Raw genomic sequence first — 22887 nt, 5'->3', positions numbered from 1 at the left:
TTTTCATCTCATATTTATCTTTACAGACTGTAAATGAATCATTATCCTTTGCACTGTGATGAAACATTTAACTGTTATCTGATTTGAAGTTGGGGTTGATTTGATAAAAAAACTACTGCTGCCTGTGCCTTTTTTGAGATCCTGCTATTTAACTGGCACTAATTCTGCTGGTGGCACAGATGGCTTTGAGTAGGTTTCAGTTTTATGGAGTGCCCAGATTGGAAACAGACAGCAAGCTGTGATGTTACAACTAGTTTGTTAAAGACGACAGACTCAACAATTGCCAGACTGTTTCCCCTGTGCTTAACCCTGTTGCCTGTTTTCAGCAGCGTTGCCTGGCAGCATTGACTGAAAAGTTGGCCACTGCATCATCCGCTTATTGGTTGTCAGATTCACTCCATCCACCTTAACTAATGCGAAAGTACATAACATCCTGCTGGAATCTCTCAGTCATGGCGATTATATTTTTGAAGTGTAAACTTTTTGTGTGACCTTGACGCAGTAAGTAAGTAAAGCACTGTAAAGTAGCGCTGGCGTGCTGTCACTGGCTTCAGTGAAGAATAAGAAGAATGTCGCTATGCTATCAGTGGCACAGAGCCTGCGCAGCGTTGTCATCAACTCAACACCTGGGAGTAAATAGCACATTCGTTCACACTTATTTGCTTGGAGACGCGTATCATGATACACCCCAAGGTGATTGGATTGTTCACCTTTCACCTTTCTTTTTAGAAGCTCACTATGATTGCTTTTAGGGTTGGTTAAGGTTGGTTTTTATAACTAAAACATTAATCATTTTAAATATTGATATTTCTATACAAAAAAAGAAGATATATATAAAATTATATAATGGTTTAAGCTAAATTAAAGCTTTTATTCAGCATGGACACATTAAATGGATCAAAGGTGACAGTAAAGACTTATACAGTGTTAAACATGGATTTCTTTTGAATTTTCTATGCTGAAAAAAGCAGCATTGATCATAATAAAAAAACACCATTTAACACCAAACCAATATATTCAAATTATTTAATAAAAAATAAATTAGAAAATAATAAAGGCATCATGTGACACTGAAGACTAGAGTTATGGCTTTTGAAAATTCAGCTTTGTTTTCACAGGTATAAATTACAATTAAAATGTTTATATCAAAATAGAAAACAGCTATTTTATATTAATGTATTAATGTTCCACAATATTACTGTCCATGCATCCAATTTCTTTAGAATCAGTTCTTCTGACAGTGAAACCAAATGCTTGAGTCACAGGCTGCATTCCTGATGGATAGACTCATGAATCTGACCATCAGCGTCATGGCACAAGTTTAGAGAAGGTTCATGTCTCTCTCCAGATTTCCTTGTTTAGAGACGAAAGTGAGGAGTCACTTCCCTTGAGACGTGTCTCAGAATCTGCTGATGTGGCCCGCTCTCACTGTTGATGCAATGCTGAAATACTGAAATAGTCTTAGCAGTGTGAAATTCTGATTGGCTTAGTAGGATTCCCATAAAAATTCAGCTGTAAAAATCGAATTAAGCACATTTCTAAAGCTTTGTAAGCACTTATTAGAAATATTAACAACAGTATCCGTCATACAGGCTTAAGTCCTAAAGCTCTTAGACTGAGGTCACAGAAAGTCCCAGCAAATAGACTTGTTGAGCTTGTTGACTCCTAACTGGGGGCATCTTTAAGTATGAAGCTGCATGTGTGTCTGTCTTTAATTGGGACGAAGGATATTGGAGACTGCATGTGACCTGGCTTCCTCACGCCGATCTCTATGACAGTGATGAGCACAGTCAGCCCGTCTCCTACAGATCCTGGGTTTACCACAATATGGAATGACACATAGTTCTGCACCAAAAGTTCATAACCATTACATGTTTGTTCAATTAGAGACAACAACATTATTTTGTAGAAGGTGTGCTTTGATAATAGCAGTTTACCAGGGGTTTTCATAAATCAGCTTTCATAAATGGACACATAAGCCCCATTTGTTCATGTGGTTAAGTTTCACAGTACCTTACTCACATTGTATGCTATTTATATAACAGAAAAGTTGTAAATTTTCTTGAGTCATCTCCTGCACCTGTTTGGAAACTAGCACATGAAAATGAGCAAACATTATTAACACACTGTTCCACTGACTAGCCCTAACAATCAGGGGAAAGGAATTTACATCCTAGGAAATACTGTGGTAAACATCTCTTGATCTTTATCATGACCTTCTTTTGAAATAGCAGCTAGACCTATAAGGCACATACGCTAGAAATATATGGTTTAATTTAAAAATAGCTATATAGACGCCCCCCACCCCCCATTGTGGCAGATCCCAACAAATATGCAAATTCCTCATTTACTCACCCTTATATTTTCCAACCAGTAGACTATGAATTTATTTTAATATGATTATTTTATTTTATTTACATTTTTATCTCACCCCACCCCCAAAATTTTTCTTAACACTGTCTTTTAGGTTCCGCAGTTAAAACAAAGTCACATAGGTTTGTAACAACACAGTAGTGAGTAAATAATGACAGAATTTTCATTTTGGGGGGAACTATGCCTTTTAAGGCTAGATTCATTGTACATTAAGGCTTACATACTGAAATTAGACTCTGTATACCCCAACGTGACAACTGGACATACCAGATAAGATGATGGGAAATTCTCAAGGAATGATATATCACCATTATTACTTCCTGAGATGTCATTTCCATTTAAGTTATATACCTAATATGAGAAATGCTATTTCGGTTGGCATTTCAAATAACCTAAGGCTTTGAAACCATATCCTCGGTGACATACTGTGCACATCACTTTCACCAACCGTCTCCGTGGGTCATGTCAAGAATGTTAAGCTTAGATCTCACTTATAACAGTTCTGACTTTACTGTCGTGGTTGTCTGTTTCATTTAGTCGTCCTTGCAGTTAAGTTAACACAGAATCATCTTTTTAGTCTGTTTACATGGTATTTTATACCATACTATTTAAAAAAAATGTGCTTTTAAATACAGTATACAGGGCTTTCTGTACTTTCTAATGCCAGTAGCAGTGTTTATATTATACTTAATTGCATAATTTTACTTTCTTATCATCTCATCTCAACAGCTGCATCACACTAAGATATTGTACTGGCTGTCACAAGCATTTAGATTAAGATGCGTGCCACTTCAGATAAGGCTTTCATGCATGCTTCCTGTTTGCTTATTCTTCGCATCTGTGCCAAGTCTTGTGCGAAAGCCTCTTGGGATGCTGTACTACCTTTTTTTAGAGAAGGAAAATGGGTAGAAAGAAAAAAATTGACGAAAATACTGGAGGTCGCTTTGCACACGTAATAGCGGCTTGTTATGTCACTGGGTGTTCCTCAGGAAACAAAACTTCTAGAACATGACGCTGTATAAATAGAGCGATATTCTCTCACAAAGCCTGTATTCATTCGTGAAGGTTATTTGTGATCCTCTTTACCCCAGCAACCAATGGGATGAACATGTTGCGGTCAGGAGTTGAACTTTTCTTCTGTCGGTCACAAGAGGGGCTGGTGGGGTGCTGGCACACATGTGGCATGCCTTTGAAGGGACAGCGGCAGGCTGGGATTGTGCAATCGTATTTGCAAACACCACTTGTGCTTTTTCCTTCGGAGGTGTGGTGTCACGCTATTTTTACCATCTGTGACGTGCACTTAGGGAAAAGCAACAGAAACAGCAGCCTAAAATTAAACGCCTGCAAACCATTCAAAATGAAAGGGGGGCTACAGGCCGTCCCAGCGAATGGCTCTCTCTGATCTGCCGTCGGGAGTTGCTGCCCAGCAATAACAGCCACTCTCCTTATTGGCTTGACGCATACAGTGCCCTGTAGATTACTTAAAAATTGTTGTCTGTTACTGATTTCAAATTACATGATGGAAATTGTAGTCAGTAATATAATCCATTACAATGCACACTTTAGGTAATATAATCAGACTACTTTTAATTACTTTTGACCTAACTTGTTGATCACATAGATTTGAATTGGATTATTTTGTACCACATTATTTTTTTTTTATATTATCAACACTGTGAAGTGCATTATATGTCACAGTTTTTTGAACTGGGGTTTGTAATGTAAGTGCAGGGGTTTCGTGAATTTATCAAAGAAAAATAAATATTAGCTTACCTGAACACTATAAAATAGAAATATCTCATTTGTTTACATGCATGTCAGTGTTGCCGTTAACCGACATCAGAGAACTGAAAACTGATGTTAAATTATAATATTTAAAACTTAAATCTCGCAGGGAATATTTTAGTTTAAAATAATACATGAATATTTAATAAATACATACCAAAAATCTAAATATATGTAATCTAAATATTAGCGTTTTAAAATGTAATATAATCTAATTACAAGTACTTAATGTTTGGAATCTGAATGCGTGATTAGATTACATGTAATCAGTTGCTACCCAGCACTGGATGCCCGTTATGTGAACTTCCTTTGGTGTACTATTAATATCGGCCTGTGATTTTTGTACAGCATGTTCGATCCAACACTCGTGATATTCTTGATATATGTGTGTAAATCTATTTGTGTGTGTGTCTGCGCATGTAATTTGGCCTGCTTCCCGCACCAGCTGGTTAATTGTCTCCCTGTCTGGCCGGCCAGTAATGAGAGTGACTCAATAGAAGACAAAAGAGAGCCTCGGTGAGAGACAGCAGCTGATTGGTGGAAGCACTGACAGCCCCCTCCCAAAATGGGCGCCCCTCACAGCCCCTGCTAATCCCACCCCTCGCTCCCAGTCGCTTGTTTTCCCCCCTAACTTGCATGCAGGCCAGAATACTTGCTTACTTCTCCACGCTCTGCTTCATCCGGAGGACCTAAGAGTTTCAGAGCTTTGGACGCGGCAGACGTTGACAAGCCTGACTGACTAATGCACCTTCTCCCTTTCCAGCTGCCAGAGAGTCAAGCCTTTGGAGCTATCAATGACTTCTTTGTTTGGTTTGTTGCAGAGTGCCCCCTCTTTCAGCCCCTTGGAAACATCTTCCGACCTACAGCAATAGTAAGTCCATGTTCCTTTTTTCCCTCACAAATGTTCCTCTCCACCATTTTCTGACGCCCTTGTTGTATGTGGGTGTGTTTGTGTGTCTGTCTCGCTCTCCAGCCATCTATTCTCAGGCAGAGCTGTCACGGGGCTCTGGAGATTTCCCTCGTTTCCTTTCTTCTGTTTCCTGAACGACCATTTGCAATACAGGCTGTTTATGTTCGTGTGATGTATTTTTGCGTGCCTGCGTGTGTGTGTGCGTTCGTTGGAGGAGAGGCATTGGATAGCGTGAAGATTTGTGTCTGAAAATAAAGCCTGGATGTCTTTTTAAGAGAGATAAGGGAACTTGTACCTCCACCCATTCTGTTAAGAGAAATCCCCCAAATCTTTATGTGCTGTTAGTGAAAGTGAAATGTCATTTTTCTATTGACATCTTTCCCTGAAATGGGGAATTTACATAAAAACCTTCACAACAGCAATATTGTGTCTTTAATATTTATATTATGTATTTAAATTATTCTTTTAATTCTTTTATTTTACATTTGAACAGGTTTTAATTTTTTAAAACAACTTTAATCATTAATTTAATTAATTATATAAATGTAAACTAACTTAATTCACAAAGAAAATATTTATTCATATTCGGTTACATTTATTAATTTGGCATACACTTTTATCCAAAGCATTGTTTACAAAAAAAAAAAAAAAAAACAGGAAGGGAAATAAGAAATTATGTAAACATAGAATAATATATATTTTTCATTATTATTGTTTAACATTTATTTATTAAGCTTATTTATTTCTTATTTCCTTATTCATTTTATTTCTTTTTTATTGATTTTGAAGCTTGAAGTTATGTGCTCTTGGTAGAACATTTTATTCTTAAAGTGAATATTTGCTGGAAAAACATCTGAAGTAATGTCATATAAGCTTTCTTTAAAAGCATTTTCTTTTAAAAAAATTGAACAGTAAACATATTCATGAGTTTAAACAGTTTAACATTTTTCTTTGCTACCTTCATCAAAACTGTAACGGTAAAACATACGAATGAATGAATCTTTTGTGGTGCTTAGATTTCTCTTAAGAATCTCTGGCGCAAGGTTTTAGCCAAACAGTCTTCTCTTTGGTGTGTGGATCTTTTTGATGTTTGGATGTGGAGTTTATTGTTTTATCAAAAGCCTCATGGTTCAGTTATAAACCAGGAGGCCAACTAGTGTTCAGCCAAAACACTAAACCGAAAATATGCTCTCATGACTTGAGGAATGTGTGACAGATGTTACCCTGTGTAAGTGTAACCCTGAGAGAAACATAGTTCTGCTTTATGGATCTGCTTTTAACAGATCCTTGAAAAGGAGCCGAACAGCATGAAAATACTTTATTCCGCTTTACTAATGGTCAGAAAAATCTGGTAAGACCATCTCCGCTCCAGCAGTTGTCAGGCAGCTGCTCAGGTTCCTGAGTTTGGAGCCAGTGACGTGGGTTCATCTCACACTTCTCCAGCGGAAATCATCCGATGCATCCCTGGAGTGATGTCATTCATGGAGACTTTATTATGTGTATAGTATGATGGAATAATTCAGAAAGCTGGAGTCACAAAGACAGTGTCTTGTTCTCACACATAATTTTTTTTAAATATTTTATTGTTTCTACCTATGAAAAAGTAGGAAGGTATGCTAGGGCCCTTAGGATTTCATTGGCATGTTGAGTAGTAACCGTTAATATGATTCTCTCGCAACAGAGCTACCGATGTGTAGGACCATTGTCTGTGCATTTAAAATCCTTGTCATGGTTAAGATTCCCTCCCAACTCACTTAGCATGTAGCCCATGTGTGTCTGCTGTGCTAACCCTCCTGAAAAAAACAATTGAAGGACAGTCTTTTTTAGACTGTCAGGCTGGTCTGGTTTAGGGTTTTGATCACTTGTAAGCTGATCATACTGTGAGACTAAATAGACCAATTTAATCCAGCTACAACCATCATACATTTTTTATTTTTCAGCAGAGAATAGTCTGGTGAAACATAACAAGGCCTTACTGAACTCTAGACAGGCCGTTTTATGACTTTATTGCATACAGAATAGTGACTTATTCGATAAGTAAGCATGATATACTTCAGTTTTTCTTAAACCAACATGTAAAAATTAAACAGCCTGACTACAGTTCATTATATGGGAAGACCTGACACAGGACAACTTATTAAAGTTGTGCATTCCTAAAAACTTCTGTATGGTTTCCTGTAAGCACATACTGTAGGCGTAATTGACTAACTTCTACATATAGAAAGCTTCAAGTATGTTTTTTAAAGGATGCCACACAGGCCTCTGAGGAATGTTGTGATAAGGGCCAGAGCAGCTGGTGCTGTCTCATCTATATCAAAGAGCAAACACAAGCTGGCTAAAAACTTGAAAACTTGTTTGGCTTACATTACATTAGTAAAATACATTTTCATATATTCTTCAGTCAGGAATTCATTCTATTTATTTATTTATTATTTTTATTTGTAAAAGAATGTGAATATTCATTTGAAGCATATAATACTACTAGTATACTAATAGTAATGTTTCTTGTTTTAGTTTAAAAAAATGAAATTGTGAAATAATTAATATAATGTAATATAATGTATTTATCAAATTAAACCACACACAAACCATACATAAAACATATACTATTTTACATTACATATTAAATTTTTTAATGCGAGCAAATATAATCAATGACAAAATGCTTTTTTTTTCCGATTCAATGATATACTTTCTGTTGTGTAGTTTTTCTATTTCACATTTCTATTTTTTCTATTTGTCTTGTTTTATATATGCTTTTAATAATACGCATTTTCTTTTTATATAAACGTGGCACTAGCATTCTGTTCTTTTCATGTCTGACATGTCGTGTGAAGATGATGATTTATGTGAGTCACAGTCTCGTATCTCTATTTGTGCCCAGCTCAGCCTGTAAAGCAGGCAACGGTGAAGTGGAGAAGGACAGCTTGTCTGCCAGTGGGCAGGCAGCTCCGGAATGTGATCGGCACATTTACAAGAGTGTCCTGGAGGGCGGCGACATCCCACTGCAGGGCCTGAGAGCGCTAAACAAGCGCCACCCCAGCACTTCTTCTAAAGGTAGGCTTCTAGGCTTTTAACCTACATTTATTGAGATTCAAATGTTATTCAGGTTTTAAATGATTTTAATTTAAAGGGATACTCCACCCCAAAATGAAAATGTTTCCATTAATCACTTACCCCCATGTCGTTCCAAAACTGTAAAAGCGTTGTTCGTCTTCAGAACACAATTTAAGATATGTTGAATGAAAACCGGGAGGCTTGTGAATGTCCCATAGACTGCCAAGTAAGTTACACTGTAAATAAAAGTATGAAAGACTTCATCAGAATGGTCCATCTGCCATCAGTGGTTCAACCATAATGTTATGAAGCGACGACAATACTGTTTGTATGCGAAGAAAACAAAATTAACAACTTTATTCAAGAATTCCTTTGTCAACAGTGTCCTCTGTGTCTCTCCACATCACTCAAACTTCCTACCTTTCTGTGTCAGCAACACCACAAGGATGCGCTGTTTTCTTTCAAATCAAAGCATAAATGCATGTAGAACCAGCACATCCTTGTGACGCAGCTGACAAAAGAGCGTAGGCAGTTTGAGTGATGTGCTTCATAACGTTACGGTTGAACCACTGATGGCAGATGGTGTATTCTGACCATGTCTTTCATACTTTTCTGGACTTTACAGTGTAACTTACTTGGCAGTCTATGGGACAGTCAAAGCTTCTCGGTTTTCATCCAAAATATCTTAAATTGTGTTCTGAAGACAAACAAACCTTTTATTGGTTTGGACCGACAAGGGGGTAAGTGATTAATGACAACATTTTCAGTTTGGGGTGGAGTATAGATCCTTTTAAGGATTTATAATTGAAATTACATTGCGCTATTGTAAAGCCAATGCATTTGTTGCCTGTTGAGCCCCTTTTCATCAGCATTTTCCACATTCCTTCCTTCCTTCTCGATACCACGCAAATAACACAGCTCATTTGTCTTTCTGTGTTTTGTTAAAGCTGGCCATTCTTCACAGTTGAAACATAACAGATGTCTAGTTTGACCTTTAGTCATTCTCTCCACACCGGTCTGTTAGACAGAATGAGCTCATGAGGTTCGGCTCAGTTGGGTGTCCAACTGCTTTAGAAGTGGGCCATGGTGTGGACAGGGAGGAAAGGGGATAGACGTAGAGATTAATAAATGGATTTGATGGTAGACAGTCACCCTGCAGACGAGATAAACATGCAGCATGTTCAGGGGTGGTCAGGTATGAGGGGTCAGCTGTCAGAGTGAGGTCATGAATGGAATGCAGCACATCTGACCTGGAGGATGGGCTGCTCGAGTCAAAAAGGGTTGCAGATGATGACCGTGTCCATTAATAGTTAACATGACCCACATGTTTGGACAGGAGCTTTGTTGATCACTGGGTGAAGATCTCTTAATTAACTCGTTTCTGTCTGCTTTGAATTTCCAAGACAACGTTTTGAATACAGAACATCCAATGCAGTCATGTATTTTGTCGTTGAGTCATGTGTGACACTTCATAAAGATATGTTTTTTTATTTAAAATTGAGTATAAAGAAATCAAGACAAAAATTAATTACAGTACACAGTGAGCTGGGGTGTTTGAATCTGGCTTGCAACGTTTCCCTTTTTCCCCCTCCTATCAATTGCTGCTGTATTTTTGTCAATATACTGTAGACATCTGTTAACATTCTGGCTGTAATTCCTGTGGAGAGCAGTTGGTAACTTCACAACATACTTGAGGTTTCTTTGGTGAGAAATCCCAAGATTTGTGGAGCACTCAAGAAGCGTTTACATGAGTTTATGACCACATTGGGAGTAAGTGCCTGTCTTGGTGTGGTTTGGGGAGCCTGTGAGAGGTCAAAGGGAAAATCATATTGGCACATTTGGACAAACCTTGACAAGAGGAAACGGATGATGCATTTGGTTGGACTGAGGATTTAGAGTAGAAGTAGAGTAAATGCTAAATACATTTTAGACACCTTGGCTTTGTGTATATGTCAACTCCGTAATGCATTTACCCGTAAAGAAATGTTCAGACTTAGAGTTTAGAAAAATCACGGATGGATCCCATTATCTAATTGTGACAGTATCACTTTTATCTATCAGGATGTCCTACCAAATGCTAGGTAAGTGTATACGTTAGAGTTAGGGGTTAGTATTTGTTTCAGTGTTGTGTAGATAGTCAGCCCTGTGTTTGACCTTATTGTTGAAAACTTGTTTATTTTTGCAGTTAACTGGTTTGGGGGTTGGGGGGGCAATGTATTACAATCAAACTTTACATATTTAAATTCAGAGTAGAACCTCTTTGAATGCTCTTGATACTGTACTGAAAAAATATTCTTTGTTTTGAATATTTATTTAGAAATTGATGTGACATTTCTTTCATTATTTGCCAGTTGTGTGGTACTATAGTGTCTTTGCTTGTTATGAGTGTAATCTAATTCACTGTTTGGTCTGTTACCCTGCATGCCTGCCAGTGGATTATAAAGGTGGGAATGGCTGTATGATTTCATCCTGCTCTTCTGTAAATACTCACTCAGTTCTTACCACTAATGCACTAGCTTCTCAAAATAAGACTAAAAAGTCCTTGTCTGCTGCCAAAGCCTGCATCCCTCAAATCCTTCCCTCCAAGTTTAAACCCAAGCTATCGCCCTCTACTGATGAGAGCCTGGAAAGACGAACTGAGCCAACACAGCAGCGGCCTAAAGCGCACAGCTGCGAGGATCTGCATCACGAGGCTTGTGGCTCACGCAATGGAGATACGACAGACACCGATCACAGGTTAAACTCAGCTTGCAAGTGCAAAGGTTCACCTGAGAGCAGGAACCTGCATAAAAATGGACCTGTTGTGGGATCTGTGAGGAGCACAGCCGAGTTCTCCACCCTCTATCGGAACATGCACAACATTCAGAGGCCGAGCTCCCTGGGCTCCAGCCCCCAGGGTAGTGTCCGTTGCCTGGCTTCCTTTTTTGAGAAGCCGGGCGATGACATTACTCTGGAGAGGACTGAGATTGTCCCCCGGGATTCTGTCACATTTCGAGTGATGGAGTTTGAGAGTATCATTCAGCGTTCGAACTCTGCGCCCACTCGTTCCACCTCGATGCCCATACTCCCCAGTAACCCAAGTCCGCCCCACAGCCCTGCACCGGCCTGCTTTCTCCAGTCTGCTCTGTCAGCTGAGACTCTAGTCCTGTCAGGGCCTGAGGACTGTCCAGCTTTGAATAAAAAGGCCCAGACGCCCAAAGAGGAAGCTTATGTATCGGACAAGTGCCCAAACACCACAAGAACTGACTTCCCACTGGATCTAAATGAGGGCAAATTGGAGGAGAAAAACAGTTGCATTCATGACCCTGCCAAAGAGACTCCATTTGGCGGTACCTCAGAACCCACAGGTCACCACCACCACAATCACTTCCCCTTCCACACCAAACAGAGCAAGTGTAAAGGCACCTGCCCAGCTTCCTACACACGTTTCACCACAATCCTCAGGCATGAGCGCCAACAGGCCAACACCCAGCAGGAGAAGAAGTGCACTCCCCCCAGGAACTTGCTTCTGATGGGACCAGCACCTTTCTCTTTACGGAGGTCCCTACACAGTCAACAGGCCAAAAAGACTTGTGCATTCTCTGCCATGAAGCCCATGACTGGAGATGTCATCTCGGCCAAACTGAAGCCTTTGATTCCCCAGCGCCTGTCCTCTTTGGAGGTGCTGGAGAGGCTCAGTAATGGAGACAGCTCTCCCTGTGAGGGGTGCAACTCGGATGACCTCATGGATGCGGAGGGCTCAGAAGCCAGTAAAGATCACTCTGAAGGTGGCTATATTGAGAGTGTCATGAGTGTCAGATTGTCCACACTCATGTTCGGGCATGACGATGTCTGTGATCACTCATCTTCCTCCAGCCTTTCTTTCTCCTGTCTGCTACCACCGAATGACTTTACTTTTTCCATTTCTGCTGTGTGCCGACTTTGTGTGGTTTGTAACAAGATTGGCATATTATCCATTTCTGTTCTGTAGTGTAAAAGTTTCATGTCACCTTTTTTTTTTTCTCAGAGTTCCACTTTTTTCATTACCATTTTAACATATTATCCAGAATTAGCAACAAACCAAGAGCAGACTTTAAAACAAAGAGCCTATCATAGTGCAGCCTCCAAAAGTACAACCCTAGAGAGTACAAAACGGTATTTTCAAAACGGATTTCAAAACATTCTTCAATAAAGTTTAAGCTATTTTTTTGAGCAAAAATTTATTTAAAATACAAACAAACTGACAAGACTGTACCTAAGTTGTTTTATGAGGGAATGATCTATGTATCCCATGAAACATTGAGAATTATGTAATCAAATCATAAACAGTAGTATAATATAAAACTTTGACATATAGTCGTAAATTATAACACTACAATAAGGTTCATTAGTTACATTAGTTAACTACTTTAGTTGACATGAACTAAGAATGAACTTCTACAGTAGTTATTAATCTTCAGTAATGTTAACTTCAACATTTACCAATGCATTATTAAAATGAAAATTTGTGTTTGTTAAAATTAGTTAATGTGCTGTGAATTAACATTAACTATTATTGTACTGTTCATTGTTAGTTCATGTTAGTTAATGTATTAACTAATGTTAACTAATGGAACCTTATTGTAAAGTGTTACCAAATATTTACTTGTTGAAAATGAAACTGCATCGGTCTCTATATCCCCATCGTTTTTAGAAGTTACAGAATACTTATTATTTGCCTTACTACGATCCATTATCATGTATTAATGTATACCAGAAATTCTGTTTTTATCCTTCCATAGAAAAAAGATTAGAGTTGAAAACTGAGGGGAATTTTGGCACGGATTCACTCATTGTCATTTAGCTTCTTATCAGCTTGAGAAAATACTCAGGCCTCCCATGTTATTCCTGAACAAATGCAGTATGTACATTAAACAGGCATTTAACAGCGTTTCTTATGAATATAAATTTTATCTTACTGCAAAGCCTTATAATTTACAGCTTCATAGATTTTATCTGAAATAAACAAGTCATCCCACAAAATAGTGTAACCCTAGCATGAGTCTGTTTTCAGTTTGTTTTCAAGTGTCAGAACCAGTTTATTTTTTTACTTGTTTACAATTACGTATTGTGTCTTAAGTTTTGATTTTTAAAAAAGCATTATACATATTACGCTGGACATTTTTTAAAACAATGTCTGAATGTTGTGTATTTCAACCATACTTTTTTTCCAATGCATGCATCTTTTTATTTTGACAGACCATGGCTTATGCTTATCCTGCAGATCTCAAAATACGTAGATAATAGACTATTGTAATTTTAAACTGTAAGATGTGTAAGCCATTGTATGTTCATACATTTAGATATGTATTTTATTTGCATTCTTTTGTTGTATTTATTCTCTCCAGAGTGTCTACTGTATATCATCCCCATTGACTCTTTTAAACTCTGTATAAATGGGCATTTCAGAAATATGAAGTGTTGTGATTTGAATCATGGCACTTACTCTTTCTTTGTGTAATTATGCTTATCATGGCAACAGAAAGTGAGTCCTGTGTTTCTTCAAACAGAATCGGATTCCTCACATCCATTAAACCAAGGAGATCATGGAGAAAACTCAGACGAGGCCGTCCGGAAACGCTACGGAGATAAAGAGGTGCCATTTGTTTTGACATTATCTTCCCACCACAAACAAATCATTTTCTTAATCAGTATGTTTTTTTTCTTCCCATGAACAACATGTAAACATCTTTAAAACAAGATAATTTTGTTTGTGAAAGAACATTGATAACATGACTTGTTTTCAAAGAGTATATCTTGAAATTAAGTAGACTTTCCTCCCCAAATGACAAAATAATTTAGGTATCATAAAACTGTAAATAAAAAATAAAAAAATAATAAATAATAATAAGCAAAATATTTTCTCTAAAAACATCTTATTTTACACAATTTTATAAATGTATTTTGTTTTAAGGACGTGCTAAGGGTGACATTTTCACATGGAAAATATTTAACAAATTAATCTTTTATATAAATTGTGTTAATTTTACATTCTGTATTTTAAGTAGTTTAGGAATATATACTACTGTGTATGTATATATATATATATATATATATATATATATATATATATATATATATATATATGGGTTTTTAAGCATGTTTTATGGAGACTTAATTTGACGCTATACAATTTGGTAAATTTAAAATTGGCATGAACCCCTCTCTTTATGAATGAAATGCCTGTTTCTTTTTACAGAAAATTCTGGAAGAGCAGAGACGTTTAAAGCGAGAGCAGGAAGAGGCAGATACAGCCGCTCGGAGACATGCTGGGCTGGTTGTGACTCATCAACAGTTCATAACTAATGACCGCTTCGGCGACCTGCTGGTTATTAATGAGAAAGAGAAGAGAAAAACCATAGAGGTGACATATCTTCTGTTTTATGCTTTAAAAACATATTGTTTGATGCTTCCTGCCTTTTTGTGCTGTACCGGATGCAGTATTGTTAAATAATGCTAATGGTCTGTTGTTGTTTGCAGAGGACTCCTGCTCTGGCTCAATTCGACTTCAGAGCAGAAAGTTTAAAGTAAGTGTTTCACAATTCAGATCTAGGGATGTTAATAAGATCATTAAAAATTGTTTGTTAATAACACCATGTTAAGTTTAGAATACGACATCACAAATCTAACCACATTTTACTTCCCCTTTATCAGGGAACTACCATTTCAAAAAGGAGACATTGTATACATCTACCGGCAGGTTGATCAGAACTGGTTTGAGGGTGAGCATCATGGGAGAGTTGGGATTTTTCCACGTAGCTACGTTGAGGTATGTTTTCTTTATCCTTTAGTATAATGTTTTTTTATTCATAGAGTTTCGGAGTTTGCATTAACTTCTTGTCTATTATGCTGTTTCTCCAGATCTTGCCCCCTACAGAAAAGGCTCAGCCCAAAAAGAGTGCTCCGGTCCAGGTGCTGGAATATGGAGAGGCTATTGCTCGATTTAATTTCACTGGTGACACTGCTGTTGAAATGTCTTTCAGAAAGGTATTGTTTCAGCAATTTAATACAGCTTAAATACAGCTTAAAGCTTTGGCCTAGGAGTTGACAACCTTAAACACACGTAGTGTACAACTACTGATACAACTAGAGAGATTATTATATATGTGTATGCTTAGTTTAGAAAACTACCATTGAATAATCCTTCAATGTCATGCATTCTGTTATTATAAAACACACTTAAAGTGTGATGAAACAAGCTGAGCAGAAAGCTTACAGAAACATGTTATGGAAGAGGAAAAATAAAAATAAATGAAGATCAGTTTTTTACTCTGCAAATTAAGCCCAAACATTCAGGAAAGATTTATCACCAGCCAGCTGAATAAAATGTGCTATATAGAGACAGCAGTGACTATAAGCAATTTAGAAAGAAGATGATTACATATGAATGAGTCATATCTGGACATACGCATATCTAAGCAGACTTTATCTTGTAGACTTTTTGACAGGCAAATTAGTCAGAAAATGTGTTCTTCTGAAATACCAAAGAACACTGCACTCACACCATTTCAAATGTGTTTGTGTGTGTGACTGATGATGGTTTATATACATATACACTACCATTCAAACGTTTGGGGTCAGTAAGAATTTTAAAAGTTTTTGAAAGAAGTTATGCTGCTTAATATTTTTGTGAGGAAACAGTGATTATTTTATTTATTTTGATTATTTAAAAAAAAACTTTCACTAGAAAGTTCAAAGACCAGCATTTAAAACATAAATGTCGTTACTATAATTCGTACCAACTTAATGCATCCTTACTGTATAAAAGTAGAACTCTCTTACTAACCCCAAACTTTTGAACAATATTTGTTTCAGTCATAAGGGTCAATTTTTCAAAATTGAGATATATACATAATCTGGAAGCTTAATAAACAAACTTTTCATTGATGTATGGTTTGTTAGGATAGGACAATAATTTGCTTTGAAGTGGCTTGGCTTGAAAATCTGTAATCTAAGGATGCAAAAAATTTTACATATTGACAAAATCACCTCTAATGTTGTCCAAATGAAACCTTAGTAATGCATATTACTAATCAAAAATTAAGTTTTGATGTATTTATGGTTGTAAATTTACAAAATATCTTAATGGAACATGATCTTTACTTAATATCCAAATGATTTTTAGCATAAAAAATATATTTTTGACTTGTTTTGTGGTCCAAGGCCAAATATATAAATAAATATATATAAAAGAAAAATACATAAACAAGTGAGTGTGTGTTGTTTGTGTCATGTCTTCAAGAAAATCTTTTGTCTGCCTGTAGGGGGAGCGTATTACACTGATTCGCAGAGTAGATGAGAACTGGTATGAAGGCAAGATTTCTGGCACTAACCGGCAGGGCATCTTCCCCGTCACCTACATAGAGGTGCACAAGAGACCCCGAGTGAAAAATGGAGTGGACTACCCTGATCCCCCTATCAGCCAGTCACCTCACCGGAGCACTAATGCCTCTCCACAGGTAAAAACCTGACAAAGTCGTGGCCTTGGATAATTTTCTTTCAACTCACTGTTTTCATTTTCCCATTTGTTTTTGTTTGTTCATTGTCTATATAGTGTATATAGTGGTTCTCACTGTTTCACCTCTTCATTTCCTCCTTCCTCTTTATTGTTTCCTTTCATTTCTTCTGGCACCCGGCCTTGCCCTCCAAAAAGCCCAGATGTAATCGGGTCACCACCTCCCCTCTCCCTCTGCCGCGGTCTCCCCGCCGCTCAATCTCACCCGAAGTCCACGCAGTCTCCAACGAGTGGATTTCGCTCACTGTGGGCGGAGTCAGCAGCAGCCCACCCGCCGCACCCACCCCACCCCTCCCCCCTCTGCCAAATGCTTCGTACCGCTTGGGCGAATATCTGTCCCCTTCTATGTCAGCCAGTCCTGTGCCTCCCGTCAGCGGCAGCCCCTACTGCGTCTCCCCAATGGCTTCTCCCTCCACATCTCCTTTACCCCCGCCCTATCCGCCCCGCCCCTGCTCGGCCACCCCGTTCCTCACCTTCACTCCACCTCAAGGCGAGGACTTCCTTCTTTCTCCACCCTCTCCCCGCCTGTCCCGCAGCCTGAGTCCCTGTGGGGGTGCTGGGCTTGAGGGTTGGCTTACTCGGGGCAACAGGCTGGATCAGGAGTTTCAGGAAAGGGATGGGGCTGAAATAGACAGGGCTGGCAGCCTGCGCAAGGCCCCTTACAGCAGGAACAATAGTCCGGCAGAGGTATCTTCTGCATGGTGTGGTGTGTTTGTTAAAGGTGACCATCATATGGTGCCTAAGCTCAAGGAAGGTCACTGTTTACATCGGCACAAGTTGCAGATCTAACATGCTGAAATTTGGAAATTATATTTGACCCTTCTTATTGTGCTAGTGAGTTTCAATCACACATTTGAGGCTATTGAGAGAAACACAGATGAAAAGGAACTGCTGCATGTATCTCTAACATGATTACCATGAAGCTTGGATGTTGATATTTTTATATCATGCATGTCTGATACATATCTATAGAGTGTGCACACTGAAATGAAACAAGCACCCCTAAATCTAATTGGAAAAAGTATTGTTATTGTCTATTTAATATGTTTTTTGAGGCTCTTTCTTATTAGCAAATGTTGATATATGTGATTATTTGTGATTGATTTGATTAATCCGAAAAATTTGAATTTATCAGAAAAAAATATTGATCGACCTCCCTGATTTATATTAATAGTAGTTGGTTAATTCTGGGTAATTGTTTGAAGAACGCTTGTATTTTGTATCTGCGTTCAAATGACAAATATGTATTCGGTTATAAAAAGTGCTATACGGTTTGTGGTCAGTATGATTTTTAAAAGAAAGAAAAAGAAAAGCTACAAACACTAGAAATACAAGCTATCCTAAAGATTATTTCCACTAGAGGGAGCATCCCAGCATGATGTCACGCTGTTTTAATGTTTGACTGAAGTTTCAAAGGAAATGTGGTGACAGATACTAACTCACAGTGGTTTTCCAGTCCTTTATCTGTTTGATGTACTGTAAGGTACATTGTAAGGTTGTACTGCAGTTCTCTGCAAATAATAATGGACTGATGGAGTGGCAACCCTACAGCTGTTTGTGTCTGCTCCGAACCTCATGAATCGTTGTGTGCAGACATATATCGTATATGTTTTTAAAAAATGCAGATAATTTGATTAATGTTCTTTGCCTTTTTCTATCTTTTTTTTTTTTTAACAGCCATTAAGAAATGATGTAGAATATTACGGCCGATCTTCAAGAAGTCCTGTCATGCTGTTTGACATTCAAGACAACAACATGAATGCCAATTCATTCACGGTAAATTAATTTTCATGAAGTCATAATTACTCTTAAATGCACATACTTATTCCTAGATGTCTTCTGTGTTGAATGATGAATATGAGCTATTTCATGTTCTGTATAGATTGGTCCTTATGATACACATCAGTCAATCACAAGGCTCATCTCAATTTTTAATTTTATGTGATATCTAATCCTAAACTCACCCATGTAATGCATGATAAATCTCTGTACCCTGCAAGTAAGCCTGTCCTATATGATTGTGGCGTATGTTCCGCTCCTTCCACTTGCACTCACTCTGTTTGTCTTACTCTTCCATGCTTATCCTCTGGACACTACCATCCTTTCCGGCTTTCCTGGTATTAATGGACATTCCCTTCATTCTTCCCTGTTACTATCTTCTCTAACCACACTGCCCCTTCCTCAAACACAATTTTTCATCTGAATGACTGACCCCACTTCCTGGTTTGTGGCCACCTCTTGGGCCGACCCTCTTCCACCAATAGGAGGCAGTGTGTAATGAGATCATGAATATTGCAGAGACCTCAGTGAGGTACTGCAGCACTTTGTCACGCCCTATAGACTCCGCCCACCGACTCCTGCCTCCTCCCAGTAAACACTCTCTCATCATTTCCCAGCAACCCCTGTCCCAGAGCAGCAGTCCTGAGCCTGGACGCGTGAGCTGTGGGATGTAAGTATGATCTACCTCAGTGTGTTTCTGTGTCCACGCACCTGTAGTTTTCACTGACCTGCACTTTAAAAATGTAAGACGTCCCTCAGGAATCCACAAGAGCACTGTTAAAACATTATTTACACATTTTAAAATGACATGACATGTTTTGTTCTGCTGTAGATTTCAGGCTTTGTACAATTACATGCCTCAGAATGATGATGAGTTGGAGCTGCAGGAAGGAGACCTGGTCAGTGTCATGGAGAGATGTGATGATGGCTGGTTTGTGGGTATGTGTCATTGATCAGTGTATTGATTCTGCATTGTCATCTTTCCCATACTATATCCATCCATACATACATATATATACTGTATATACTTTTATATATGAAACTACAGTGCTACTAAATCTATTTTTAAACCAGGATTATAGAGTTCTGTTGAGTTGTATGTTTTCTTTTGTTTGTGCCCAGACTCTTATGTACTGTATGCATTGGGTTCTCTGTGCAGGTACATCCAAGAGGACAAAACAGTTCGGCACTTTCCCAGGAAATTATGTGAAAGCTGTTAATTTGTGACATGATACTTTTGAAGAAATAATGGTTTGAATGAAGAGATTCTAACACTATGCTTAAGCAGCCTGATCCATTTGGGACACTCTACCTGTTGACGTCAAATGAAGACTATTTCTCCCCTCCAAAATTTGGTCTTTCCCAGATGAATGTCCAGGTATGTGATCATAAGGTGTGCGGCATGTCAGCAAAGAACACGCAGTTCAACTGTGCTACAGTGGCTGCATTTGTTGAAGGATTTAGAAGAATACATTATTTTTGCTTTTTGAAAATGTACAGACTCCACTAAAAGCCATTAATATGAAGTATATCAGACTTGGAGAAGGTGTTTAAGTTTACAGCTGCGAATTGTACAACTTCATCACATACCTGACATTTCTGAAAAACATGAAATTCTACTATTTATTTTTGCTATAAAAGTTTGATGGTCTTGAGTGTGATTGTTAGAGACGACAGTGTATTGAAAGCACCTGAAGGTGTCCGTATTAAGGGTTACAGGTCAGAGAAGCTGTGAAACCATCAGAAGTTAGGTTAGCCATTTTGAAAAGTGTTTAAATTACAATTTACACTCCCATTGTGTAAAAAAATGCATATTTATTGGGCCTTTTTTTACAAAAAGAAAATACTCTTTCATGAAGAGTATGATGTAAATTTCTATTCTGATGGGGGCTCAAAGGATGAGACAACAACATTAGTATTTGCGAATCCAAGCAAAGCTATTTGTAGACATCAAAATGATGTAAATCAGTGTTGGTCATGTTAAAGAGGATAACGTCACAGCACTTACTGTACTCTCAGATTATACTGACATACAGAATGATGGTAACACTTTACAGTAAGGTCTGATTTGTTAACATTTATTAATTTTATGAGACATTAAACTGAGTTCCTGACTGTGGGTGTATAAATCCTAGAATGTCCCTCGAAAAGAGTAACGTGGTGCTCTGAGTGTGTAGAAAAGTGCTTTATAAATGTGACAAATTATTATTATTACGATTTATTTGAATGTATTAACATGAACTAACTATGAGCAACTATTGTTGACAAATAAAACCTTATTGTAAGATGTTACCACATTTCTGTTCATAAGATTACGATGGAGTGACCGACTTTAGAAACTCCAGATCTAACAAGCTTTTTAATTGGTTAAAAACAACAACAATCAAGCTTTAAGCGTTATGTAATATAGTGAGGTGAAGGGCTACGACTAAACCCCACTAAACAGATGCTTTGCCTCAAAACATGCTATTTATTAGTGCATATTTTGCTTTTTCAGTCATCCATTTTAGAATTGGTTGTTCTGAAGAGTGTTTCACGAGTCTGAGGCACAGTATTTTCCTCCGATAACAAGCCTTGATAACATCTTAACCCAGGTACCATTTGACAGTGACATTTACAGTGTTATGACTGGTAATATGGTTGCATGTTGGGAAACGATGATCCATATAAGATTGCTGTACCTCATTTTCAAAGTGCCATTCACAGTAGAGGATGCTACATGTGGACCGTTGTGTTCATTTAGTTAGGTAGTCACCATTGATTAACTTGTGGTCTTCCTTAACTGAATCTAGTTCACATCTACTCCAAATTGTAGATTTGCTTTTGCTTCCTTTTAAGAAGTAGAGTTGCAAATTTGAAGTTACAGGTTAGGATTTCTCCTTCAGATGAAATTGAGTCTTTTTGAATCTCCCCTTTAGTTTTATAAGCTCCATTCCATGCAATGCCAGAGAACGTGCTGCTAGAGAGCATGAGGGTCATCTGAGACGCTTACGCTTACCAGCCTTCCAATTCAAAACGAGAATTTGGAAAAGATCATTTGGACAGAAATGAGTCATTAAAAGTTTCTAGATTATATATTTTTAATTTTTTAAACCAGAGGTTGTTGCTAAAACATCCCTCAAGAAGTAATCACATAGAAGATTAACAAGGAATTCAGATACATATATATGTGATCTCTATAGGATATGATGTTTTGGCCTTTCAAACCGTTATAAGATAGCGTAGAATATCTGAATGTAGTACTCTGAGAAACTTTTAACATGGATGTGAACACAGTTGAAATTCAGTTTTCCTTATTCTGTCAGAGTTGTAAATATGTAAAGTAAAATTAATTAAAGTGATCGAAGTTACAGCAACCTCTATGAATATTACAGTTTATATTAAATGAAGAATATTAGGAAAGCACAGATATTTGCTTAACACAGGCCGTCTCATATGATTGAAGGAGTGATTCTGACACTGTGTTGGGATTGAAATGCCTTTCTGTCTCATGGCTTCATTGAACTGTGCCTCAATTTATTTTATTTGTTTGCCTTGAGGTAAGCACGTTACTTTTTAAGGACTTTTAAAACTATATTTTAGTGTGTCACAGGAGACAATTACTGAGTTCGTTACCGCAATCACATGAGTTGTTCAAGAGTGTGAGATGACACCTGAGATGTTTAATGTGTAAGTATTACTTTGTGGTCTGTATGCAGAGGCGAATTTTGCATTTTTTGTTTGTTTTTGTTTATTTGCAGTGCTGTTAATTACAATGAATTTAAAACACTATTTACTGCTGTGATTGCCTCATTATGCAATATTTAATAAACAATATTACAGCTTTTGACTGACTATGTTTGTTGTTGTGATGTGCACGACCTGTGCAAATGCTATATACTCAGTGTGATTAAGTGATAGTTTAGTTAGGTGCATAAAAAAAAAGCATTTGCTACATTATATGTTAGTGTACCATGAATGCAACATGCAAGGTTAAAAAAACAAAACAAAAAACATCATTTGCTTTAACGAAGTGAATGTCACAACTTCTTTTGTAATGTATGTATGTATGTATGTATGTGAACTGTTCCCCAAAAAAACCCAGATGGATCCCAGATGTTTATGTGGAATTTTGAACCCACTGTATAAAAACGCAAAGCCAACAAATTGCCTTGCTCCACACTCCCCCTAATTTAAAGCAAAACTATGTACATTTTGGCGCTCTAGCTGTTAATAAGCAGAACTGTACGCATCCCGCGGAAGAACATTCTAACCGGAGCTACTTCTCCAAGTTTATGTCTATGGAGATTCATGCAGGTATGTGTTACTCCGCAGCGGTGACGACCCCTAGTAGGCTACAATAGTCCAAAAATAATGTACAGTAGTGATTTGGGATAAGACAGAAAGGTGAATGGTAAAGGCAGATTAATTTATGATATACTCGCTCATTATATACATTAAGCAAATTTTT

At 37.7% G+C, this 22887-nt stretch overlaps 1 protein-coding gene across 5 annotated transcripts in view; it reads left to right on the top strand.

The window, feature by feature from the left end:
* sorbs1 (sorbin and SH3 domain containing 1) overlaps positions 1 to 22266 on the top strand; it is a 44680-nt gene extending 22414 nt beyond the window's left edge. For 3 of the 5 annotated variants that reach the window (XM_026224022.1, XM_026224023.1, XM_026224021.1), the window contains exons 14-26: positions 4980 to 5029; positions 7953 to 8125; positions 13654 to 13739; positions 14343 to 14507; positions 14624 to 14670; positions 14798 to 14912; positions 15005 to 15130; positions 16408 to 16602; positions 16797 to 17345; positions 18336 to 18434; positions 18923 to 19107; positions 19270 to 19376; positions 19597 to 22266. In XM_026224022.1, the coding sequence (XP_026079807.1) occupies positions 4980 to 5029; positions 7953 to 8125; positions 13654 to 13739; positions 14343 to 14507; positions 14624 to 14670; positions 14798 to 14912; positions 15005 to 15130; positions 16408 to 16602; positions 16797 to 17345; positions 18336 to 18434; positions 18923 to 19107; positions 19270 to 19376; positions 19597 to 19664 (1965 nt within the window). In that variant the 3' untranslated portion in view covers positions 19665 to 22266. Of the gene's footprint in view, positions 1 to 4979; positions 5030 to 7952; positions 8126 to 10557; positions 11893 to 13653; positions 13740 to 14342; positions 14508 to 14623; positions 14671 to 14797; positions 14913 to 15004; positions 15131 to 16407; positions 16603 to 16796; positions 17346 to 18335; positions 18435 to 18922; positions 19108 to 19269; positions 19377 to 19596 lie in introns of all 5 variants that reach the window. The other 2 variants (XM_026224025.1, XM_026224024.1) reach the window with 2 other exon arrangements.
* The last annotated feature ends 621 nt before the right edge of the window (positions 22267 to 22887 follow it).

The sequence above is a fragment of the Carassius auratus genome, chromosome 38, assembly GCF_003368295.1.
Source record: "Carassius auratus strain Wakin chromosome 38, ASM336829v1, whole genome shotgun sequence".
NCBI lineage: Eukaryota > Metazoa > Chordata > Actinopteri > Cypriniformes > Cyprinidae > Carassius > Carassius auratus.
Note: the sequence above shows the minus strand (reverse complement) of the source record. Positions and strands in the feature narration are given on the sequence as shown.